Genomic DNA, 19,612 nt, shown 5'->3' with positions numbered 1-19,612 from the left:
CGCCGAACTGGCACAACCATGTGAGTGCATTCTGAATGCAAATGACTTTATATTCTATACTAAGAAATACAATGGACATTACTACAACATTATCTAATAAATACAGAGGGACCTGTGAATCCCTGGCTACGATATGTCAATTCGCTAGGAGGGTAATCCCCAAATACAATAATCAATCATTATTCGGTAAAGTGTGAAGCTATCTACCTCTTTTCAGGGACATACATCCACAAGTCAAGCAGGATCATCGGTTGACAGGAGTTAGGATGATACAATAATCACTATTTATTCGGTATAGTGTGAAGCTATCTACCTCTTCTTCAGGGACATATATCCAGAAGTCAAGCAGGATCATCGGTTCACAGGAGTTAGGATGTAACGGCCTCTCTCCAGGTCGTATATAATCTTCAGCTTTGGTTTCATCCATTTCAACACAGACCATGCTGTAAAGATTAGCATAATGGAGACGAATAGATAGAAGAACGCCGATGGGTCTTCGCCTAATACAGCAAAGATCCAATCAGAGCTCTCTGCACTTGGTCTTAATGCTTTTTGCGTTATGAAAGCACCCAATGCCCAGTCAAGTGGTATGTTACCAACCTGGTTTGCGAAAACAACCCTGCAACATAGACAATATGTGGGTTATGTCTCCTTATTATATACAGCTAAAGTAAACCTAAATAAGATATTGTATCAACTTCAAGGTGGAATCTGCAAAGATTCTCGGGTGTCATCATCCATGTTTAAGCACACTCAACCTTGAATTGAATATCTACTTTAAGCCCCTTTTAATATGGAAAGTCTATAGGGCTTTCAGTGGATGATAATAGTCCTAGACTTTTAAATTTGGTGGATAAATCTCATGACATATGTTGTTTGTTCATGATATTATCTTAGTCAATGATAGATAGATAGCATTTACTCGAAACTTCTGTAAAATTTTAGAAATTAAAGGTTTTAGAGTAAGGAGTAACAACAATTACAAGTAACAAAGTTTTAATAATACTAAGAGAAGAATTGAAGTGTATTCAAGATGGATGAACAATTTCATGTAAGTAAAGGTTTTAGGTAAATTTGATCTATTATACAACAAAAAGAAGAAATTGACAAAGATATTATAATAAAGAAAAAAGTTAAGTGGTAAAAGTACAAAAAGAACTTTGAATTTTTATGTGATTCTTGTGTTTGTTAAGAACACATATATAAGGTAATTGTAAGATATATTATACAAATTTGATATATTATACAAATATGGGTTTTTAGGTAAATTTGATCTATTATACAACAAAAAGAAGAAATTGACAAAGATATTATCATAAAGAAAAAAGTTAAGTGGTAAAGTACAAAAAGAACTTTAAATTATGTGATTCTTGTGTTTGTTAAGAGCACATATATAAGGTAATTGTAAGATATATTATACAAATATGGGTTTTAGGTAAATTCGATCTATTATACAACAAAAAGAAGAAATTGACAAAGACATTATCATAAATAAAAAAGCTAAGTAGTAAAGTACAAAAGAACTTCGAATTTTTATGTGATTCTTGTGTTTGTTAAGAACACATATATAAGGTAGTTGTAAGATATATGCTCTATCGATTAGGGTATTGGGTAGTTAAGTAATTAATTATAGCCATATTGTCTTATATAGAAAAATGAACAAAAAACATTTATATAGTGAACCGCAAGACGTTACAGCTTGTTATTTTTCTTGTTGGTTGATGATGATACCTTTTCAGTTTAGAATATTAAGCTCATGGTAGATACTGCCTGGAACATAACCTCATGAGATTTTAGCATATATAAAACAAGAGCTAGAACTATGTACTGCTAAAATAAGTTTTTCTTTTTTTGCATATATGCAAGTTCAGCTAACAATTTAGAAGCTAAAAAAACCAAATTAAAGTAAAGTAACTTCAACAAGTAAAATATAATCTTACTATCTTCATGTTCTAATCTGAATTGGAAAAAGAACAAAATATAAATTACTCGCAGATATGCAATGGGCATAGCTCATATACCTTCCATCATCCATAGGAAATCCTAAAGTGTCATGTAGTAGAGCCACAATATATGCTGTAGAAAAGCAAAACCTCAAGAGATCTTCCTCGTCATAAGTATCATATTTCCTTTTGAGTCTCAGCCAATCTTCACCGCAAAATTGTTCCCCAGCCATTATCAAATCAGATAGTAATGGTGTTGGTCCCAAGCCCAAGAACTATCAAGTAGAAGAAAGAGACAAATGATGAGTCATAAACAAGCTTGGCCATGGAAAAACACCATAAAGAGCAATTTTCTCACTAAAACTTGCTGTAAGATCCCAAAATAATCACTGCTAAGCTCCAAAGAGCAAATGCATATCAGCACATGTGCACACAGAAAGGATACATATGCAGCCTATTTGAGCTTGCCATTGGGCATATTCGACAAGAATCTTATTTTCCTTTCCATCATGTTCTATAGTTTTAAAACAAGTTTTGCAGTCATATCCAGCGTTATCTCATGCTGTTGGTTGAAGGCATTGCGGCCTAAGTTGTTGCTGGCAAATCCTAGATTTGTCTATCGAAAACAATATGTGAACAGAAAACAAAATTAACTAACCTTTGAAGTATGAAAGAAATTCTCAGTTGCCAAAAATCTCCCTTGCAACTTAGGCATAGATGTCAGCCGAAAATGGCAGATCTGGGATAAGCATTTTTCTGCAGATATCAAAAAAATAAAAATTTTCTTTTACAAGAATAGCCACTAAATTCATTCTATACATAAGGATTTCTTCCCAAAAAGAAATCAATAATATGTGATTACTTATATATCATTACTTAATATGGCATTCTGAACTGAACCTAGCTTAGTCTCTCTTTCAAAACTATACAGGAAAGAAATCAGATGAGGAGATAAAGAGGCCAGAATAAAACCTTTGACATCAACATGTGTGGTCCATAAGGCAAGATATACATTTTAAAATGGACTGACAAATCTTAAGATGTCCAAATAAGTAGAGAGTCCGTTGCTCTTCTGATCATAATGATGGATACTGCAGATAACCACCCATTTTCCACATAAAGGTAATTGTGCCCATAAAATTTAATCTTCTTCTAGAAAAACTTGCAGTGGCTTTATTTCAAATGAGTTGAAAAATTGTATCAGAGAGTTCACAATTGTGAGGCTGTCAGCAAAGGCACATGACAGAACACCATTAATTTGACCTCCATAAATCAAAAGATCATGGTACAAATTTAAGGTTGTTTCTCTGATGACTGCCGTTGGAGTTATGGCAAACTGAAGTGGTAATCTCATATCTTAATAGCTTAGGCCAAAAAAATGATATAACTAACTTAACATGGCTACATTTAAGAAGGTGAAAAAATAGAAAAAAGAAACCTTGTAAGATGATGATAAAATGTGGTCTTCAGCAGTAGCAAAAAAACAACTAGTTACCTTTTTCCTTCTCTAGAAGCTTCAATGCAGCTAGTCTACATTCGGAGAAGTTACCAATTGCACGAGAAGACCTATATGTGGTCTTTGAATTGAGGAGACTGGTAGAAAGCTTTCCTGGTCCCCCACCACGCATATATCCTCTGGGAATACAAGGATCTATATAGGTTTCTTCCTGGATAAAAGCTGCAGCTGGAAACAAGTGTCCAAATATTACTATTTATCATTCCTAATATACTCATAGAGACACATGGCGTTAGAACCATAAACCTTAAAATTGATCTAACCTGAACACTACATCTGCCAGAAAATGCAGTGACAGGTTGGATTATTGATTATTATCTATGCTACATGCCTTTTCATTTGTAACACTACTTGGATTAGATTGAGGGCATAACAAACATGATGAATCACTCTTATGTACATAATGCACTGCTGAACATTGAAGGATATCAAGATCAATTTAAACCTCAGAAACGAAAATGCATTGAACTTGCCATAACTTTTACATAGAGAAGTCCAATCATCCTCAAAATTCTGAACTTTCTTGTCATGGACCTTAAGGAGTCAAATACCTGGCATCACTTCCATGACAATTCTTTACCTAGAACTCTTCAAGTTGAAGAGGGCAAACAACCACTAGAACAAGGCCCTGTTCATTCCTACAAAAGCTAAGGCTCATTTCAGGAACACCAGGTAGCAAGAATCTGAAATATGCATAAATTGCTTCAAAAGTTCAGCCACTCATTGGAACTTAACAAGTAACAACCACACATATTTTATGATATCTAAGGTATCATATTATCTCCAAATGTTAAATAACAAAAAGGACCAGCAAGCATAAGTAGGAAATGAATCCCAATATAGAAATTGCAAACTCCAACACTACTAACCCTCTATCTAGAGACCTATCTTTTACAAAGCATCAAAAAGATCTTTTAAGCTTATGCAAACCAATTTGGTAAGGAAGCTATGTTGTTATCATAGCAATAGGAAAAATCTGCATTTTCCCATGTAGAAACTCAACAAACAAAACTTAGTAGTAATCAGAAAGAAGAGTAAAAAAACTAACAACTTACATGATCTAAGGTCTCCTGAGCTAAGCAAGTTATGAAGTGAGTCATAAGCCACATTCTGCAGGATGACATCAGTTAGCTCCCTATATACAAGATTTCAATGAACCTATATTGCTGTACATATTTAACCCATCCAACATATATATAATGCCTTCTGGAATAAGCAGCAAAAGTGGAAGCACAAGACTGGTTTCATTCAGCAATGTAAATAAAAAATTTAGATGAGTCTCTACGAGTACACGAATATTGATGAATCTCAGAACAGTGCCATTCTTACTAAAGAAAATTATAATGTGATTATGTGGACTCAAATAGCACCCAGATCTCTTTTGGATAACATGGAACTGACATTTTTTTTGTTATTCAGAATTATTGATTAGCAACATCCAAATGGCTATACTCTCTGTCATTTATAATGTTTTGAAAGGAAAAGAACTTGGTAATACAAAGTTTTCTTTTTAATGTTGTAGCATCTATGAGGATCAACCTTTTCAAATAATGGTGATGAGTTCTATGGTATCTTTTAGCTTTTCTCTTGTAGCATGGTTAAACTAGTCAATGGCACCATATTATCCCAAACTGACCAATGGTACCACAAAATGCCAGATTGATTGATGCACCTTATTCTGAAAATATGCAAATAACCTATTTAACTTTTCATGATATATTTCCACATTTGTTATTCAGAATCTATCACAACAAATCTTAATACTTTTATCTACTCAATTAAATTTGGAACACAATTTGATTTTATAAACGCTCCTGTGTAAATCAAATAACAAACATCTGAAATAGCAAATGCCTTATGATCTCTATTGACTATTCAAGTCATGACTTGTATGGAACTGTCCTGACAAAGTTTAGTGCAACTGGTCAATAGAGTAACATATTCAGTGTATAGATTTAGGCCATTAAGTGCATATTTGTGCACACAAGAATCTAGGGAAATAACTTCTCAAGTTATGGCAGTTATACATATTTAATAAGTAGAAATGATCAAGCTTATTATGGCAGGAAATTCACCTGACCGAGATACAGGAAGCTATTGCTGTAAAGGTTATATGTAATTTTTCCAAACTGAAGGACATGTGAGAGCTCTGGGGCCAAAGGTTCACTTGAAACAAAGGTTGCCTGAAATTGAGAATCAAGACAAAGTAACATAAATGGTGATCATAATTACAAAATTTTGAAACATTGAATGAAGGTCAATTATGCACTACAGAATAATTTTCATTCTGAAATACAAGAAAATATTAATTACAAAAGTTTAAAATTTTGATCAAAGCTCAACCACATAGCATAATTTGCTTGTACTAGCATCTAGCTATTTACTAAAATTTCCTGAAATGAAGAAGCAACTATCATCATCCTACATCTGTTGTTTCAGGCAACATAATCATTAAAGTGATTATTAAAAATGGTAACTGGGCCCCTCTATCAAATACTTTCAATAATTTAGTGGTCATATTCATATTAAAACGAAAATTTTATTATGAGTTTAGCCTCCAATCAAGGATCCTAGCGTTCTCCCGTAAAATTGTCGAATTCCATCACAAAAATGTAGAAGAATTGCTCATCTTGGAATTTCCAGATTGTAGAATCTTCCAACTCAGGAATTTGCACAATTGCAAAATTCGCTCCTCAAGATGGAATGCTTGAAATGGCACCTTGATCTTGTTAGCTCTGTCCTTATGCTTAAGATTGCTTAGCTCTGAATAATTAACTGAACCTGGAAAAAAAATTGCATTTTCCAATGCAAAAGTCTGATGTAAGTTTGATGATCTACCAACAGCATCAATGGTGCAATATTGCTGATATTTGGTGTGGCCATCTGCTCAATTGTTTTGTTGTGCAGGCTGGTGAAGCAATATGTTTAGGATGTAGGCCAATCTAAAGGGACTACCATTGACTGCCCTTGACCATTTTAGAGGCCATTCTAGGACTGGTGTTGCAATCGTAACAGATCCAGTACAGGCAAAGGCCAGAATTTACCATACTTGTGTCATGGGGTGTTACTGTAATTGGGTGTATGGATATATGGCATAGCTATCCTAAACGTGTCCCCTTCCCACCCACCTTTATGCACATAGATAAGAAGACCAACCTATTATAAGCAAGATCTTGGGAACTTTAAGGGCATAATCATCAGCATTATCAAATTTTTGACTTTTAAGTCGACGATAAAGAATCTGTTTATTACAAAATTTAAAATTTACCGCTGTTGATAATTCCATCTACAAATTAAGCACCACAACCATGTTTGATGGGCAAGCCATATATAGCATGGCCACCTGCAGCTGTCTTAGTGTTTGTAACATTGCACCTTAAGACTGCATAAAATTTACAGAGATACAGCAATCAATTTGCCTCGTGCCCCACCTTTATCAGTGACAATGTTTGGGTAGAGCTAGCAACCATTGCTTTATAACAGAAGTAAATTGTAGCACATTCATCCATCAGATCCAAATGGATTGGAGTGAAAACCACAATCAATCTCTCCCTCTATCACTCAGCTTCTCAAGAAGATTGTCAGTCTTCTTAGGCATCTTTAACCGAGATTAGGACTAATAGAATTGTTCAAGTTAGCCCTAGTTTAATTCCAAATAGAAGTTGACTGAGCTTCCTAGTCAAACCCTAACCAAAGCCAGTCTTCACTATCATACAAACCACAAGAGATTTACACTAGCTGTTTATGTGAGATGGACTAATGTGGCAAGCTCTCTCCCCTTGCCACCCATGACAGTAGACAGCAACAAGGCACTTGGCCACATGCATTGGGCCAATTAGGCCGGTGGCTTGGCTAGCCAAGCACCCTGCTTGGTTGGCCTTATCACATAAAAAATACAGAAACTATGACAACTCATGGCAATTCAGAGAAGAAAAGAAGCTTCTATGTCAACTGTCAACCCCAATGGCTCAGGAATAAGATTACAACTAAACTTCAACAAGAAACTCTCAAGTTCATAACAAAAGAAAATTGTTGACCCCATAACGGACAAGACCAATCGGTGCTGCTCCCACCTAAATTATGTACTAGCCACTGATATCCTAGTGCACCTGCACCAGCCCCATCATGGCCCAAAAAAGAAATCAGCTAAAGTAGGACAACATGAAGACTTATAAAGAGGCCCTTCCTATTTCAGTGAAGACAAGCATTTGGTCTAGAAAATGGTGCCGGAAAGAACCAACAGGTGATTGAACTCCTATTATTGATTTCCAGTACAATAGGAGCTTTATTTAACTCAGGGTAATCCTAGACTAAGAACTCAAAAAGGGGAAAAGACAACTCTTGACATACCATCACACATAAAGGAGGCTATAAGCTGAGAAGCCCAATTGAACCACAGGCCTCCACTTATAATCTCCTTTTTGTGGAACAAACATGTAATCTGTCTGTAACAAGAACCAAATCAAAATTGAAATTATCTGTCATTTTCCACATAAAATGTCAAATGCCATTTCTCTAACCCTGAGGGTGTCATGCCTAATTTTCCTATATCTTGGATTACTTTAGTTGACTTCAACTGAGTTCCTTAGTTCTTATTTAAGCAACAGGATTTAACTAAATGGAGATTCAGTATTATAAAAAAAAAATTAACCAATGGTTGAAATTTTTTTACCTATGTTAGGGTTATTGTCACCTACCAGAGTCAAATGGTTTCAGTTACACGTTAAATTTCCTAGAATCTTCAATTCCAATCACACTGATAGGTCAAGAAAAAAGAAAATTCAGAAAGAGGAGAATAACCAAAACAAGGAAAGAAGAACAAATTCAGCAAAATAGCTGTTAAGAAAATAAACTTAGCTTCCTAAAAGAGTGTCCTATTACTGTTGTAGTTGTCGTTATCATTTTTTAAATAAAAAAAAAACAAATTTAAGATGTTAGAGTTTTTTAAATCCATTTAAGTTGCACAGCTTACATTTTGTATATATTTACATTCTTCAATGAAATCATGAAACCAAACTAAAGAACCAGTGCCTTAAACCAGGGATTAGGACATCAAAGAACTCAAAAATATTATTTACTTAAATTGCATATATAATGCAACTTATCCTTAATGGAGGTGAGCTAATATAGCAATTTTCACAACCCAGCAAAACATAAACAAATTGCAATACCTAGCTTATGTTTTTCTAAACTACCACAACTTTCTCTAAGAAATATAAGTCATAATGACAGAGAGTCATGCAAGTATTGCACTACATATTACTAACTGAAGTCGAGTACAAACCACATCTATAACAAGATTAACCTTTTTGAACAAATATCAGGCAGAACAACTTATTCGTTGTCTGAAAAACTTTTATCCATTAACCAAATTTTTACAATCAACATAAAAAATCCTAAGAAGAAAGAGCTTGCAGCAAGAGTTGATTTAGCTAACTTATGAAATGGTAAAAAAACCTGAATGGAAGCTCCTCCTAGTTCAAATATCCCAGTAGTTTTCTTAGGTTCACCTCCTAAACTACCCAGAGCATAGTTAGCTGCAACCCATGCATAGATGCCTTCATCAGAACCTGTAAGAAGATTGTTACAAGTTATACAACGTTACAAAACTAAAACTCATCTGGAGTCCTCCAAGAGGAGGATCCTAAAGATATAATAATTTAGAGGTGTAATTTTCTAGTAAATGCAGGTTCACTTGACATTGAGTAGAAGGATAACCATAATATACAAAACAAGGCCAATTATGTTAGAGAAAATAGGTGACATTGAAACATTTTGATAACTAAAACAAATATAAAAGGAAATATAGCTTTCCTATCGGCACCTCAATAATGTTAGCCAGAGCAAGATTGTCAGGAACCCAAATCGAAACACACAAAGTATACATACAACCAGGGTGATAATGATCCAGACCATGGGCTTCTTTGACGCATCTAAACAAGCTAATCCATATAAGCCAGCTCAATAAAAAATATAATCCATCTTAGTTAAGTACTAGGTTGACAACACGGAATAAAACCTAAGTCTTAAAAGGACAAGTACCATGACCAATTTTTTCTCTTAATAATGAGAGAATCATCAATAACAGCTTGATGCACCTTATGAGGTACATTTGGATCATTAAAATAGACCACTGTTCCTTTTCACAAGTTAGACGAAAGAAAATGTGTCATATTAAAATGCTTTGACCTCTGAGTTTAATCTTTTGGAAACTATGGAAGAATTAGCAACTTAGCATCTTAAGCCATTGAAACTTAAACTACTTGAATTCTACAAGAAACTTAGACTTCTAAGAAGATGATAAGTTCACTTGGGTCTAAAAGTAATTTAGTGAAGTTAATTTAGCACGGTAAGAAGGCAGCTAGCAGAAGAAGCAGCTGATATTTTGGGAAGACAGAGGTAACTCCTTTACAAGAAAAAAAAACAAAAAAGAGAAATCTAGTGACTGTTAGTTTTGCTTCCCACTACTGGAAGCTGAAACATGGAGATGGGTCTCATGCAATAAGATTATCCAACTTAATTCAATTGAATTCACGTGAACTTCAGCTGCTTATACCTCGAACTGCTTTACTAGAGAACATATGCAGCTTATGCATTTGCATCCAAGTAAACAAAACATTTATAAGATCCAGAGCTCAATAACAAGATTTGAATTTCTTAAGCCATAGTCTCACTTACAAAAATGCTTGGAAAGATTTGGACACTCAATTAACCATTATAAACTTGCATGCAAAAGAATTGAACTGACAAGCAATAGATAACAAACGTGAAAGGTAAAAAAGATAAATTAACAAATATTCCACAAGAAATGACTTGCACATAAATCTTCTGCTCTATACAACTTCTGATATGCTTAAAAACACCAAAAGAGCATTTCAAAAAGCAGCAATAGAGTTCTCTAGATTCACCTGCCTGAGATCACAGCTGCCCAATCATGCTGGAATTGGAAGCCCGAAGACCACAGGACCTTTCTGCAAGACTCCAGTATCCTCTCCACAACTGCTACATCGAGCAACCTCAACCCTGCCGTTGCCATGAGTCGTACCTCCGTATCCTCCCACAGTTCCCCTGGAACTCTCTCCTTCGCAAACTCCAGCAGCTCCACCAGAGACTGCCCCGCGTTCTCTGGGTCCGCTGCGTACGACGACAGCCCTGGGGAGACTTTCATCGACGCCGTCAGGCCAAGATCGAGCGTCGGCATCGATCCCCATCCGATCCTGTAGGCGAATACGTGGATCCGAGTCCCGGTGCTCCCGCCATCCAAAATTATCGCATATTTGCGAGAATCAGGGCCTCTTGTGACGATGAAGAGACATAGGAAGACGGCCGCAAGGGCGATGACGGCGCAGCGGCGGCCACAGCCGTCGGCACGGCGGTGGTGCTTGGAATTCGAGGGAGATAAGAAGGAGAGGCGGGAGGATACGGACAAATGGCGGAGTTGATGGGGCTTGGAGGCGCTCATCGTGTGCGAGGGCTCGGGCTCGACTGCCGGCGGTCGAGCATTCGATCGTCGCATCAATACGCAGGGTGAGGTCTAGGAAGTCTGGTCGGATCGCCAGAGTTCCTGGAAGAAGAAGATGAAGAATAGGAACTTAGGGTTTGACCCTGCCTCCGCCGCCGATTCTCGCCGGAGTGCCTCCTCCTGCGGCGGACAGATGCGACGGATGGAGTTCTTGTAGTTTCTGGTTTTATTTTTGTCGCTGAGAGGAAAAAGGACACGGACCAATTGGATCCAGCGCGACAGAGGGGACCCACGCATCAGACGGTCACGCTTTGAGCTGATGACCGCATTTCCGCAGTGGAGGATCTGTTACAACATCCGTCGTAGCAATTTCTGTCCAATGCTTACGTGGCCCTGCAAAGAGGGAAGCACGCGCCGAGTCTGAGACGGGCGTGACGCAGCACGGAATCGTTGGCAAGCGCAAGATTTGTGCCTCGTTACAAGGAGCGTGAATTTGGGCATCCGAAGTGAACGGTGAATCCCCGCGCATGCGGCGCAGGTGCGGCAGGTGTGTGGTCTTTTTTATATTTTTTGTTTTATTTATCATTTATGGACTTTTAATGTTTTGGTTAATGATTATGAGGTTGCAATCTCATTAATTACCAAATATAAAATATTTTTATTAATCAGTTATTTTACTTATCAACTATCTGGTAAATTCTTTTTCTTTCATTTAGTGGTGTTATATCCTTCAGAAATTTGATCATATGAAATTTGATCAACTATCTGGTAGATTCTTCAATCTTAGGGATCTGATTTTTGTAAAGACTCTAATTTTCATGTTTTTGCTACAACAATAGAATAAGGTGATTTTATTTTTGTTAATTAATATATTTTTAAGAATATTATCATAAATATTATAATTTATTTTCAATAATATTATAAATTAAATCTTTTTTAAGGATTATATAAAATGTGGAGTATAAATATTTAAAATTGATGGATGGTTTTGAAAATTATCTTTTTACAAATATGATAAGCTTTCATGAGAATCAAATATTTATTGATTAAGAATTAAAAATTAGAAAGAATTAGTGGAGATCCCCTTATTTGGGGAAGACAAGATAGTCGGAGAGTACTATGGTAGCAGTCTCTTAGGAGGATAGTGGCACCTAGAAGAGAGGAATGTACGAGGGAAGTGATCTGATGTCAAACACATTATATTATCTCTACTAAAAAATAAAATTAGATTAGTCATCAATTAATAGGGTGAGGATAGAATGGACCTTACCACTAAGTTTAGCCCAAGCATTCGAGCATGGCATGAACAGCTTATAATTGCCATTGCAATTGATGAATGACTATAAAGATAGATAGACAATCACAAAAGCTTTTAGATAAATATCCACCTAGCAGTCACAAAAGCAATGAAATATGTAACCTTATTGTTACTCGAGAGCAATCCCAGACGCCTTTAAATTATCCAAGATGAAAAAGATGAAATAGTGATTGAAGGATCCGAAGAAGATGATGATGCTTCCACTTATCCCAAAATCTAACATCAACGAGCATTACACTCAAACCATATCAACATGTACTTTTAGTACCTAAACAAGTTAAAAGAAAAAACACAAATTTCGTTTGCGTCATTAACATATTCATACGATCGACTTGATACATACACAATTCAATCTACACCTCAAACTCCATTGAACATCTCATCCTCTTACATTTGCAATGATACTTTGTGACAAGATTAATAAAAAAATGTTTACTAGTATAAACTCTTTGAACTGTGAGAAATTATTTGCTATGTGATATACCCCAAAAGATATCTTTCGGAGGGGGTCACTGCTTAGGCATCGCATTCCTTCCAGTCTTCTTGGCATGGCAATTCTTCGACTTCTTTGACAATGTGGAAACCCCATGAAGCTGAGATGATCATAACTTTGCACTTAAAAACTGAAATATCACATTGGTACAATCAGGACTCACATCACATACAAGAATATAATAAGCTTGTTCGGAGATCCGTGAAGCAATTTTGTAGCTATTTGAACCTAATTAAATGATTAAGATCATGGTAGATGAGTGTACTAGACATAATTTAAAAGGGTTCACCAAAATGCCACCATAAATTATCCATGAATCTTGGTGATGAGAGCCTCACCTCAAAGAAAATGCACACTTCTATCATGCTCTTCAAGAAGCATATGAAGAGGAGAGGCTACAATATATAGTTCATGGAGCCTTTAAACTTCAACATCAATGGTCTTTCAACATAGGGCAACTATAATTTTAATTTGAACCAATCAGATGGCAAAATAAGAGGAAGACATGTTTTTATTGTAATGAGAATTTGAGAAATCATATAGCTAAGATAATTTCTAAAATATCTTGGAGTTCTGACAGATGGCTCAGTTCCTGTGATGATGCACATTAATATTATGAGTGCCTTTAACTATGCTAAAAATTATCACAGAAGGAGAGAGCCTATTGAGTTCAAATATCACTTCACGAGAAACAGACTGTTATTTTGGTTGATCACTTTTACGCCATACAACTTCACTAAATATGAAATGGATGTAATTGATCCTATTTGAAGGACATCTGAGGCAAACTGGCTGAAGACCATGTGCAAATTCTACCTAAATTCCTCCAAGACCTGATATCTTTAGATCCACTGAATACTACATAAAATAGCTGTTAGGTAAATTAATGGAACAGTCAGCATTTGCACACTTGTTCTTTAGGGTGCTTTAAAACAAGTGTCCACATTAGCTAGGATTCACTTACTTTTCTGCCAGTTCTAATATAGAATTACTCAGTTGGGTCCCAAATATCTGATAGCCTGCTTCAAAAGTATATAAAAGCACTTGGGTGACATTAAGAAATTGCCCACTTTAGAAAACTAGTCTCCAGAGAGAAGACCAAATCATGATAATTCCCTGGATTTCCCTGCAGCTCTATTTCCTGTGTTCTTTCCTTCTTCTCCCTGTTCAATGATCACAAACTTGTGAGGTTTCCGAAGTACCATGTATTAAGTAATAATAGATGAACACTTTTTAGCAAGAAAAATAAATAAATAAATAAAAAGAACATCAGAGAGTTTATTTCAAAGTGAACAAGCATGCTTCTAGAATCAAAAATCAAATTGACATTGTGCATGATGTATGTATGAAAGGCACTTGAATATGGAGATAAATTTTTTATGTTGCATGAAACAATATTGTTGAGTTTTTCTTCATGCAATGGGAGCATAGTCCTCCATGTGAGTTCTAGTCTTGTGCCCTTGGAAAGCAGCAGCATCCACTGTTGCTCTTTTGCTTTATTTCAAAGAGAAAAAGCAACAAACACCTGATGTGCGATACTTGAGTTGCTCGTAGTTTTTGTTGAAGTGAGGGAACCTGTGCTTTAGGAATCCTACGAGCTGCATGTGATACTGAGAAGCAATATAAATATGAAAAAAACAGTGAAAGAGGAATGTGTTCTCCATGGAAAAAGGAAAAGAGGAAAATTAAAGAGTCATGGGAGAAGTAATGGATGAGATATAGGAAAAGTAGGGTATATAGCAGCAGGAATAACGCAGAAAAGCATAAAGAAGCGCATTCAGCACGAGAAACCAAGTACTTGTTTTATTTCATTGGGTGCATGGATAAGAGTGCTTCCTTGTTGTAAGAGGAAATCCTAAAGCACAGGATGATGATCACAGAAGAGAGATAAAGCAGGTGTTTCTTTTGCTGCTGCCGTACTCCCTGAACATCTCCTTTAGTGCTTGCTTAGTGAGGGGGGATTTGGAGGGGAGGGAAGGGAACCACCGGAAAGATACTTCGCTTCCCAAGGATGGCGTGCCAATCTCTTTATTCATACATGACAGAACCTTCTAAAACAGCCTTGGATTTGCTTGGGTTGCAGCCATATGATTGGAGTGAATCCGAATTCTCTAGGTGTTTTTTGGGTTACTGAGCTTTGTGCTTTTGGACCAAAACCCATATGCCGATGAATGAGAGGACTATATCTACAGGGATGGGGCCTTTTAAGGCCGAACCAGAAGGGCCTCTCACATCTCTGTGGCTAACTGGAGGACCGATGGGAATCTGCACTCGTAGGCTCCTCCTCCTTGTACTTCTCGTGTGCGTTTGGTTGTTTTCCTGCAAGCCAGAGGAGGTCTACGGCATCAGGTGGAACGAAGAAGAACATGCAAGGACAGTAAAGAAGGAACGCAGCCTTACCCATACTGGTGTCGTCAGCCTTGATGCGAGCAAGAAATCTGCAGCAGAGCCACCGCCTGTGGATCCTAACAAGATGAGCAAACGAAGAGTTCGAAGGGGATCAGATCCCATCCACAACCGGTGCTGAAGCTTCGTGAGCGCTCTTCCTTATCGTCGTCCAAAACTAGCTGGGAGGATGTTGCATCCATGAAGCAACTAAAGCTGGGAAAAGAAATCCATCACGCGAAGAACTGCAAGGAGATCATGAGGTTTCGTTGCTGCTTGTAATGCTTTGTTTCTTTCCTCATTTGATAGTTCAATCATCCAATGGTTTTGCTAGAGAGGAGGCATCTGTAAATAGCCGGTTAAAGGGAAAGAATGGAGGATTACAGTAAGACAACCTGGGCATCACAAATTTAGATCCCTTTGGGTCTGTCTTGCATTTCTTGGATAACACATCTTAAAAGCATGCATACATATATATAAAGACATTCATAAACAATTAAGACTTACTGTAAACTCAGCAGTGTGATTTTGTTCTAACAACAATCAACAGCTCCATGATTTATCATCTGAGAAACTAGATCTCAAGCATAAATTCCTACTCATTTATGCATAGGGACAGCTGAAGTTAGCTTTTAATGGCATTCATCTGTAGATCAGTTGATCCTCCTCAGTCTGATGTTTGAGTTTATTTATGAATAAAATTACAGGCACATTGGCAATGTCCTGTGTCAGTATTTCTCAGTGCATGGTTCACAATGGTTAGGAAAAGCAACAGAAACATAATGCATAGGATAGAAATAATAGACATACCAGAAAATTATATGCACTATTAACAAGCTTGCACATTCTTTATTGAACAAGTGAAGCACAATTCTATGATATTGATTTCCCCTGTGCCCAGAAAATAGCTTTCTAAGGTTTCAACCTGATGTACAAGAGTCCTCAAAAGTATTATCCTATTTGCTTTGCTTCACAAACTGTGATCTGTGTAATCTCTTCTCCTTGTTAAGGCTCAGACGAACATATGGGATTTTGCGAGCAACTTCTTCCCAGATCATCTGAACAGAATCCCCCTGCTTTGATGGATACTGATACTCAAAGTGATGAGCTATTTGCTTCAACCTTTCCCACATCTTAGTCCATTCTGTTCTTTTGATTCCCCTGAGAAGATCCAGAAGAAAACCCTTCTTAACAGCATCCGAGGTGCGTACAAAGATGCAGAAATCTGAATAGTCTAGGATATCTTCGAACGGGAGTTCAATGTCATCACTGATCACAATGGGAACACAATGGCTGACAATGGCATCGAAGAGACGATTTGAGGAGGGGGTGTCTCCAGCGATATTCAGGCAGAATTTCGATGAAGCCATTCCCTGACCAGAACTTCTTATTCCATTCTCCCTTACGCTACCATAAGAAAAGTGCACATCTTTCTCGTCTTTGAGAAGGTAATAGAGCTTTTGACGAATTTTACCGCCCTGATATATATTAGTCCAGTCAGGTATATCAAATTGACAAGGCAGTCAAATGAAATTAACATATTAAAAGAACAGCATGTGCAGTCTGAAATGCTAAGGAAATGTTTGAAAACAAGTATCCATGACTAAAATAAGCTGCATGATGTAAGCACCAAAGGAATACCCTAACATGCATTATATCATAAGATGACTTGCGATTGTACCTTAATTTGAGCTAATATGTTACCCTTGCCACATATTTGAGCTAAAAATGCAAATTAAGTTTTCTAAAATTATTAAAAAGTTAATTATACCCATAGATGATTCAAACCTATTGATACCAACATATAAAGCAAGATGTTAAAAGAAACAATCCAAAGAGCCGAATAAGGCAATTGCAATTAACTTACATCCTTCCTATTGATGGCTCCCTGGAAATATGCTAATATCGGACGCTCATCGAAGGTGGCAGAGTCATTGCCGACTGAACGAACTACATGCCTGTAAGGAGCAATGATATCCTTCTTGAGATTGGCTATCTTCGATGGATACCTCCCAAAATCTGCAAGCAGAAACATAGCAGAACCAAGCTTCCTTCGAGCCTGCAACATGCTGTTGGGATGGTGAGCTACAATAAGATGATCCTTCCCACCACCTCTATTCCACTCCTCTCTGCCCATTAAGTACCTCACCAACTCATCCTGCAAAATCCTGTTTTTGCTAGCTTTACCTTTCCCTTGTGGCTTCGAATGCCGGTTGTAACTCAAAGATGAGAAGAAGGGCACGAAGAACACATCAGCCGAGCTTGAATTTGTCACACGGACCACCGTGCAAGGCCTCGCCACAATGGGAACATTTGAAGCAAGAAGATCCAAGGTGAGCCAGTATTCTACACTATGCTGCAAATTTAATCCACCAGGGTAGGTCGGAATTCGATCCATTTCGGCGATATCCGGCCATGTCTGATCGGTTTTTCCGTTCCAGCCCAACGATCCAAAATGAAACTCAGGAGGCAAATCATACATGTATACCTTGAGTAAAGACCGATCCAAGTCGCATCCTTTGCTGCTTGCTTCTCTAATGTCTTTCTCAGATCTTCCTCGTCTATCATTGACGACGATTGAGGAAGAAAAGGGAAATGGATCGGAATGGGGAAACTTGGTCCTATCTCTAGCTCTAAAGCTGTCATCTGAAGTCTTATTAGGAAGAACGAACATAAGCACTGTTTGAGGTACAAGGGGCCTACTGCGGGGCCTCAAAAGATCGGAACACGTAAACAACAAGAAGAACAGCGACGCAAACAGAACATAGAAGAGGAACCTTCTCGTCACCGAGATCGAGGGTTGCATCTTCCTCTCTGACACGGGTCCCAAAGAGCACGTTTTCAGCACTCCCAGATCGAGCAAGACATCAAGAATAAATGACGGTGACTTTATGATGAATCAGTTCATTGATATCTCATAATGCCCAACACGATCGGTGGATCAAAGAAGAAAAAACCAACATTGTTGTGAGGACAAAACCCTAAACCCAATTCCCGATGGATCTCAAGAATTTGTTAGACCCGTCTTCTTGTGAATCTTAATAAAAAGGTATCAAATTAGTTTATTCTTCTCATTCAAAGAAGAAGAGAAAAAGAAATAAATGAAACATCTTGTAACCCTACCTCGAGCTGAATCACCCCCTCGATTCACGGTGATTTAGTGTTGGGAGGTGGTCAGGAGGAGGATACAAAAGCATGGGTGGAAGAGAAACCTTCACCGAGGAGGAAGTACGATTGACCTGCAGTTGCGCCTCGTGGAGAGAGATCAAAGACGCCACGTTGCGCCTCACTGGCGCGAGTCCCACCTGAACTGTTACTCTCTTTTTTATCATAGAATATTTATTGATGATATTATATATATATATATATATATATATATAATATATTTTTACTTAAGAAATATTGTAGGTTACTTTCATCCATATCTATACACCGTGTGGATTAGATTCCAAACCAATATTACACAAAGTATATTCAACGGAATATTCAACCTCTTTTAACCACGAAATATTTTGCTAATATATAAATCATCACTTTCCATCTGTGTATCTGCATGGATAAAAATCCAATGAATATTGTATGGAGTATTCTTACCCTCGTAAAATATTTCATAGAATATTCAACTCCCTTAACACATCATTAATACAATGAGAAAATTATTCAGCCACCTTTTTTAACCACGAAATATTTTGATCAGTATATATATAGTAGTAAAAAAAATTTAATTTTATTTAAAAATTTGATAAAGTTTCAAAACTGAATGTACTCTCACACAAAAATAGTAACATAAAACTTTTGATTTAAATTTAATAATTCATAATCACATAAAAATTTTAGTCTAATAAAATTGAATCAAAATCAAATTATCTAGATTCGATTCTAATTCAATTTTCAACTGGTAAATTATTAAAAACTGATTAGATTATCAAATCCTAACATGATGAATGTAAGACGTAACTCAATGATGACTTCATATCGTGACGAGTCACTCCATTCATGAATAATCATTTTCTGGAGTCTTCACATGCTTAAATACTATGTTAGCTATGATATAAAAAATTACGATCCGAGCATGATGAGCTAACTAGTATATCAATTTTGTTTGACTCAAATCTCATACCTAAATATTTAAGTTAAAATTAATAATAATATATTCATCATATTCTTATAAATTAATTTTAATCTTACCCATGTGGACTAATTAAGATGTCATAAGATATGAACAGTATTCAAGGTACATACTAGTTTTAGCTTTAGGTCAAGAAGATAAGTAAAAATAAATAGTTAATTTCATTTCTATTATTTTCATTCATATTACTTGGGAATCCGATAAAATTCATCGTGGTTTGAATCAAAATCTTAACGTCTTGTAAATAAATTCGATACATCATCAATATAATAATAATATTATTTTTTTTATCTTCAACTTTTTATAGATTGATACAAAAATTATGAGGTTTCCAATCATCGATATTTGACACGTGGATTTGGTACT

At 36.6% G+C, this 19,612-nt stretch overlaps 2 protein-coding genes across 4 annotated transcripts; both read right to left on the bottom strand.

Moving 5' to 3' along the window:
• Positions 1 to 29: 29 nt before the first annotated feature.
• On the bottom strand, positions 30 to 11,137 carry LOC103997392 (probable apyrase 6). Of its 2 annotated transcripts, none has more exons than XM_065125020.1 (8): positions 10,372 to 11,137; positions 8,917 to 9,029; positions 5,535 to 5,642; positions 4,515 to 4,569; positions 3,439 to 3,621; positions 2,602 to 2,699; positions 2,022 to 2,218; positions 30 to 619 (listed from the first exon to the last, which is right to left on the bottom strand). In XM_065125020.1, the coding sequence occupies exons 1-8, from the start codon at positions 10,973 to 10,975 to the stop codon at positions 352 to 354; spliced, it is 1,626 nt and encodes a 541-aa protein (XP_064981092.1). In that variant the 5' UTR covers positions 10,976 to 11,137; the 3' UTR covers positions 30 to 351. The 2 variants fall into 2 exon arrangements, with proteins under 2 accessions (XP_064981092.1, XP_009416865.2); XM_009418590.3 differs by having other exon boundaries at positions 3,439 to 3,627; positions 10,372 to 11,136.
• A 1,272-nt stretch (positions 11,138 to 12,409) lies between these two features.
• On the bottom strand, positions 12,410 to 18,394 carry LOC135622817 (probable arabinosyltransferase ARAD1). 2 transcript variants are annotated; one of them, XR_010491166.1, is made up of 5 exons: positions 18,241 to 18,394; positions 16,985 to 18,154; positions 15,928 to 16,595; positions 15,133 to 15,333; positions 12,410 to 15,051 (listed from the first exon to the last, which is right to left on the bottom strand). XR_010491166.1 is itself a non-coding variant. In XM_065125016.1 (3 exons), exons 2-3 carry the CDS (start codon positions 17,921 to 17,923, stop codon positions 16,074 to 16,076), a joined length of 1,461 nt encoding a protein of 486 aa, XP_064981088.1. In that variant the 5' UTR covers positions 17,924 to 18,154; positions 18,241 to 18,394; the 3' UTR covers positions 13,397 to 16,073. The 2 variants fall into 2 exon arrangements, 1 of the variants encoding a protein (XP_064981088.1); XM_065125016.1 differs by having other exon boundaries at positions 13,397 to 16,595.
• Between the last annotated feature and the right edge of the window lie 1,218 nt (positions 18,395 to 19,612).

Source organism: Musa acuminata, chromosome BXJ2-9, assembly GCF_036884655.1.
Source record: "Musa acuminata AAA Group cultivar baxijiao chromosome BXJ2-9, Cavendish_Baxijiao_AAA, whole genome shotgun sequence".
NCBI classification, from domain to species: Eukaryota; Viridiplantae; Streptophyta; class Magnoliopsida; order Zingiberales; family Musaceae; genus Musa; species Musa acuminata.
The sequence above is the reverse complement of the archived record's forward strand: the minus strand, read 5'-3'. Positions and strand labels throughout refer to the sequence as shown.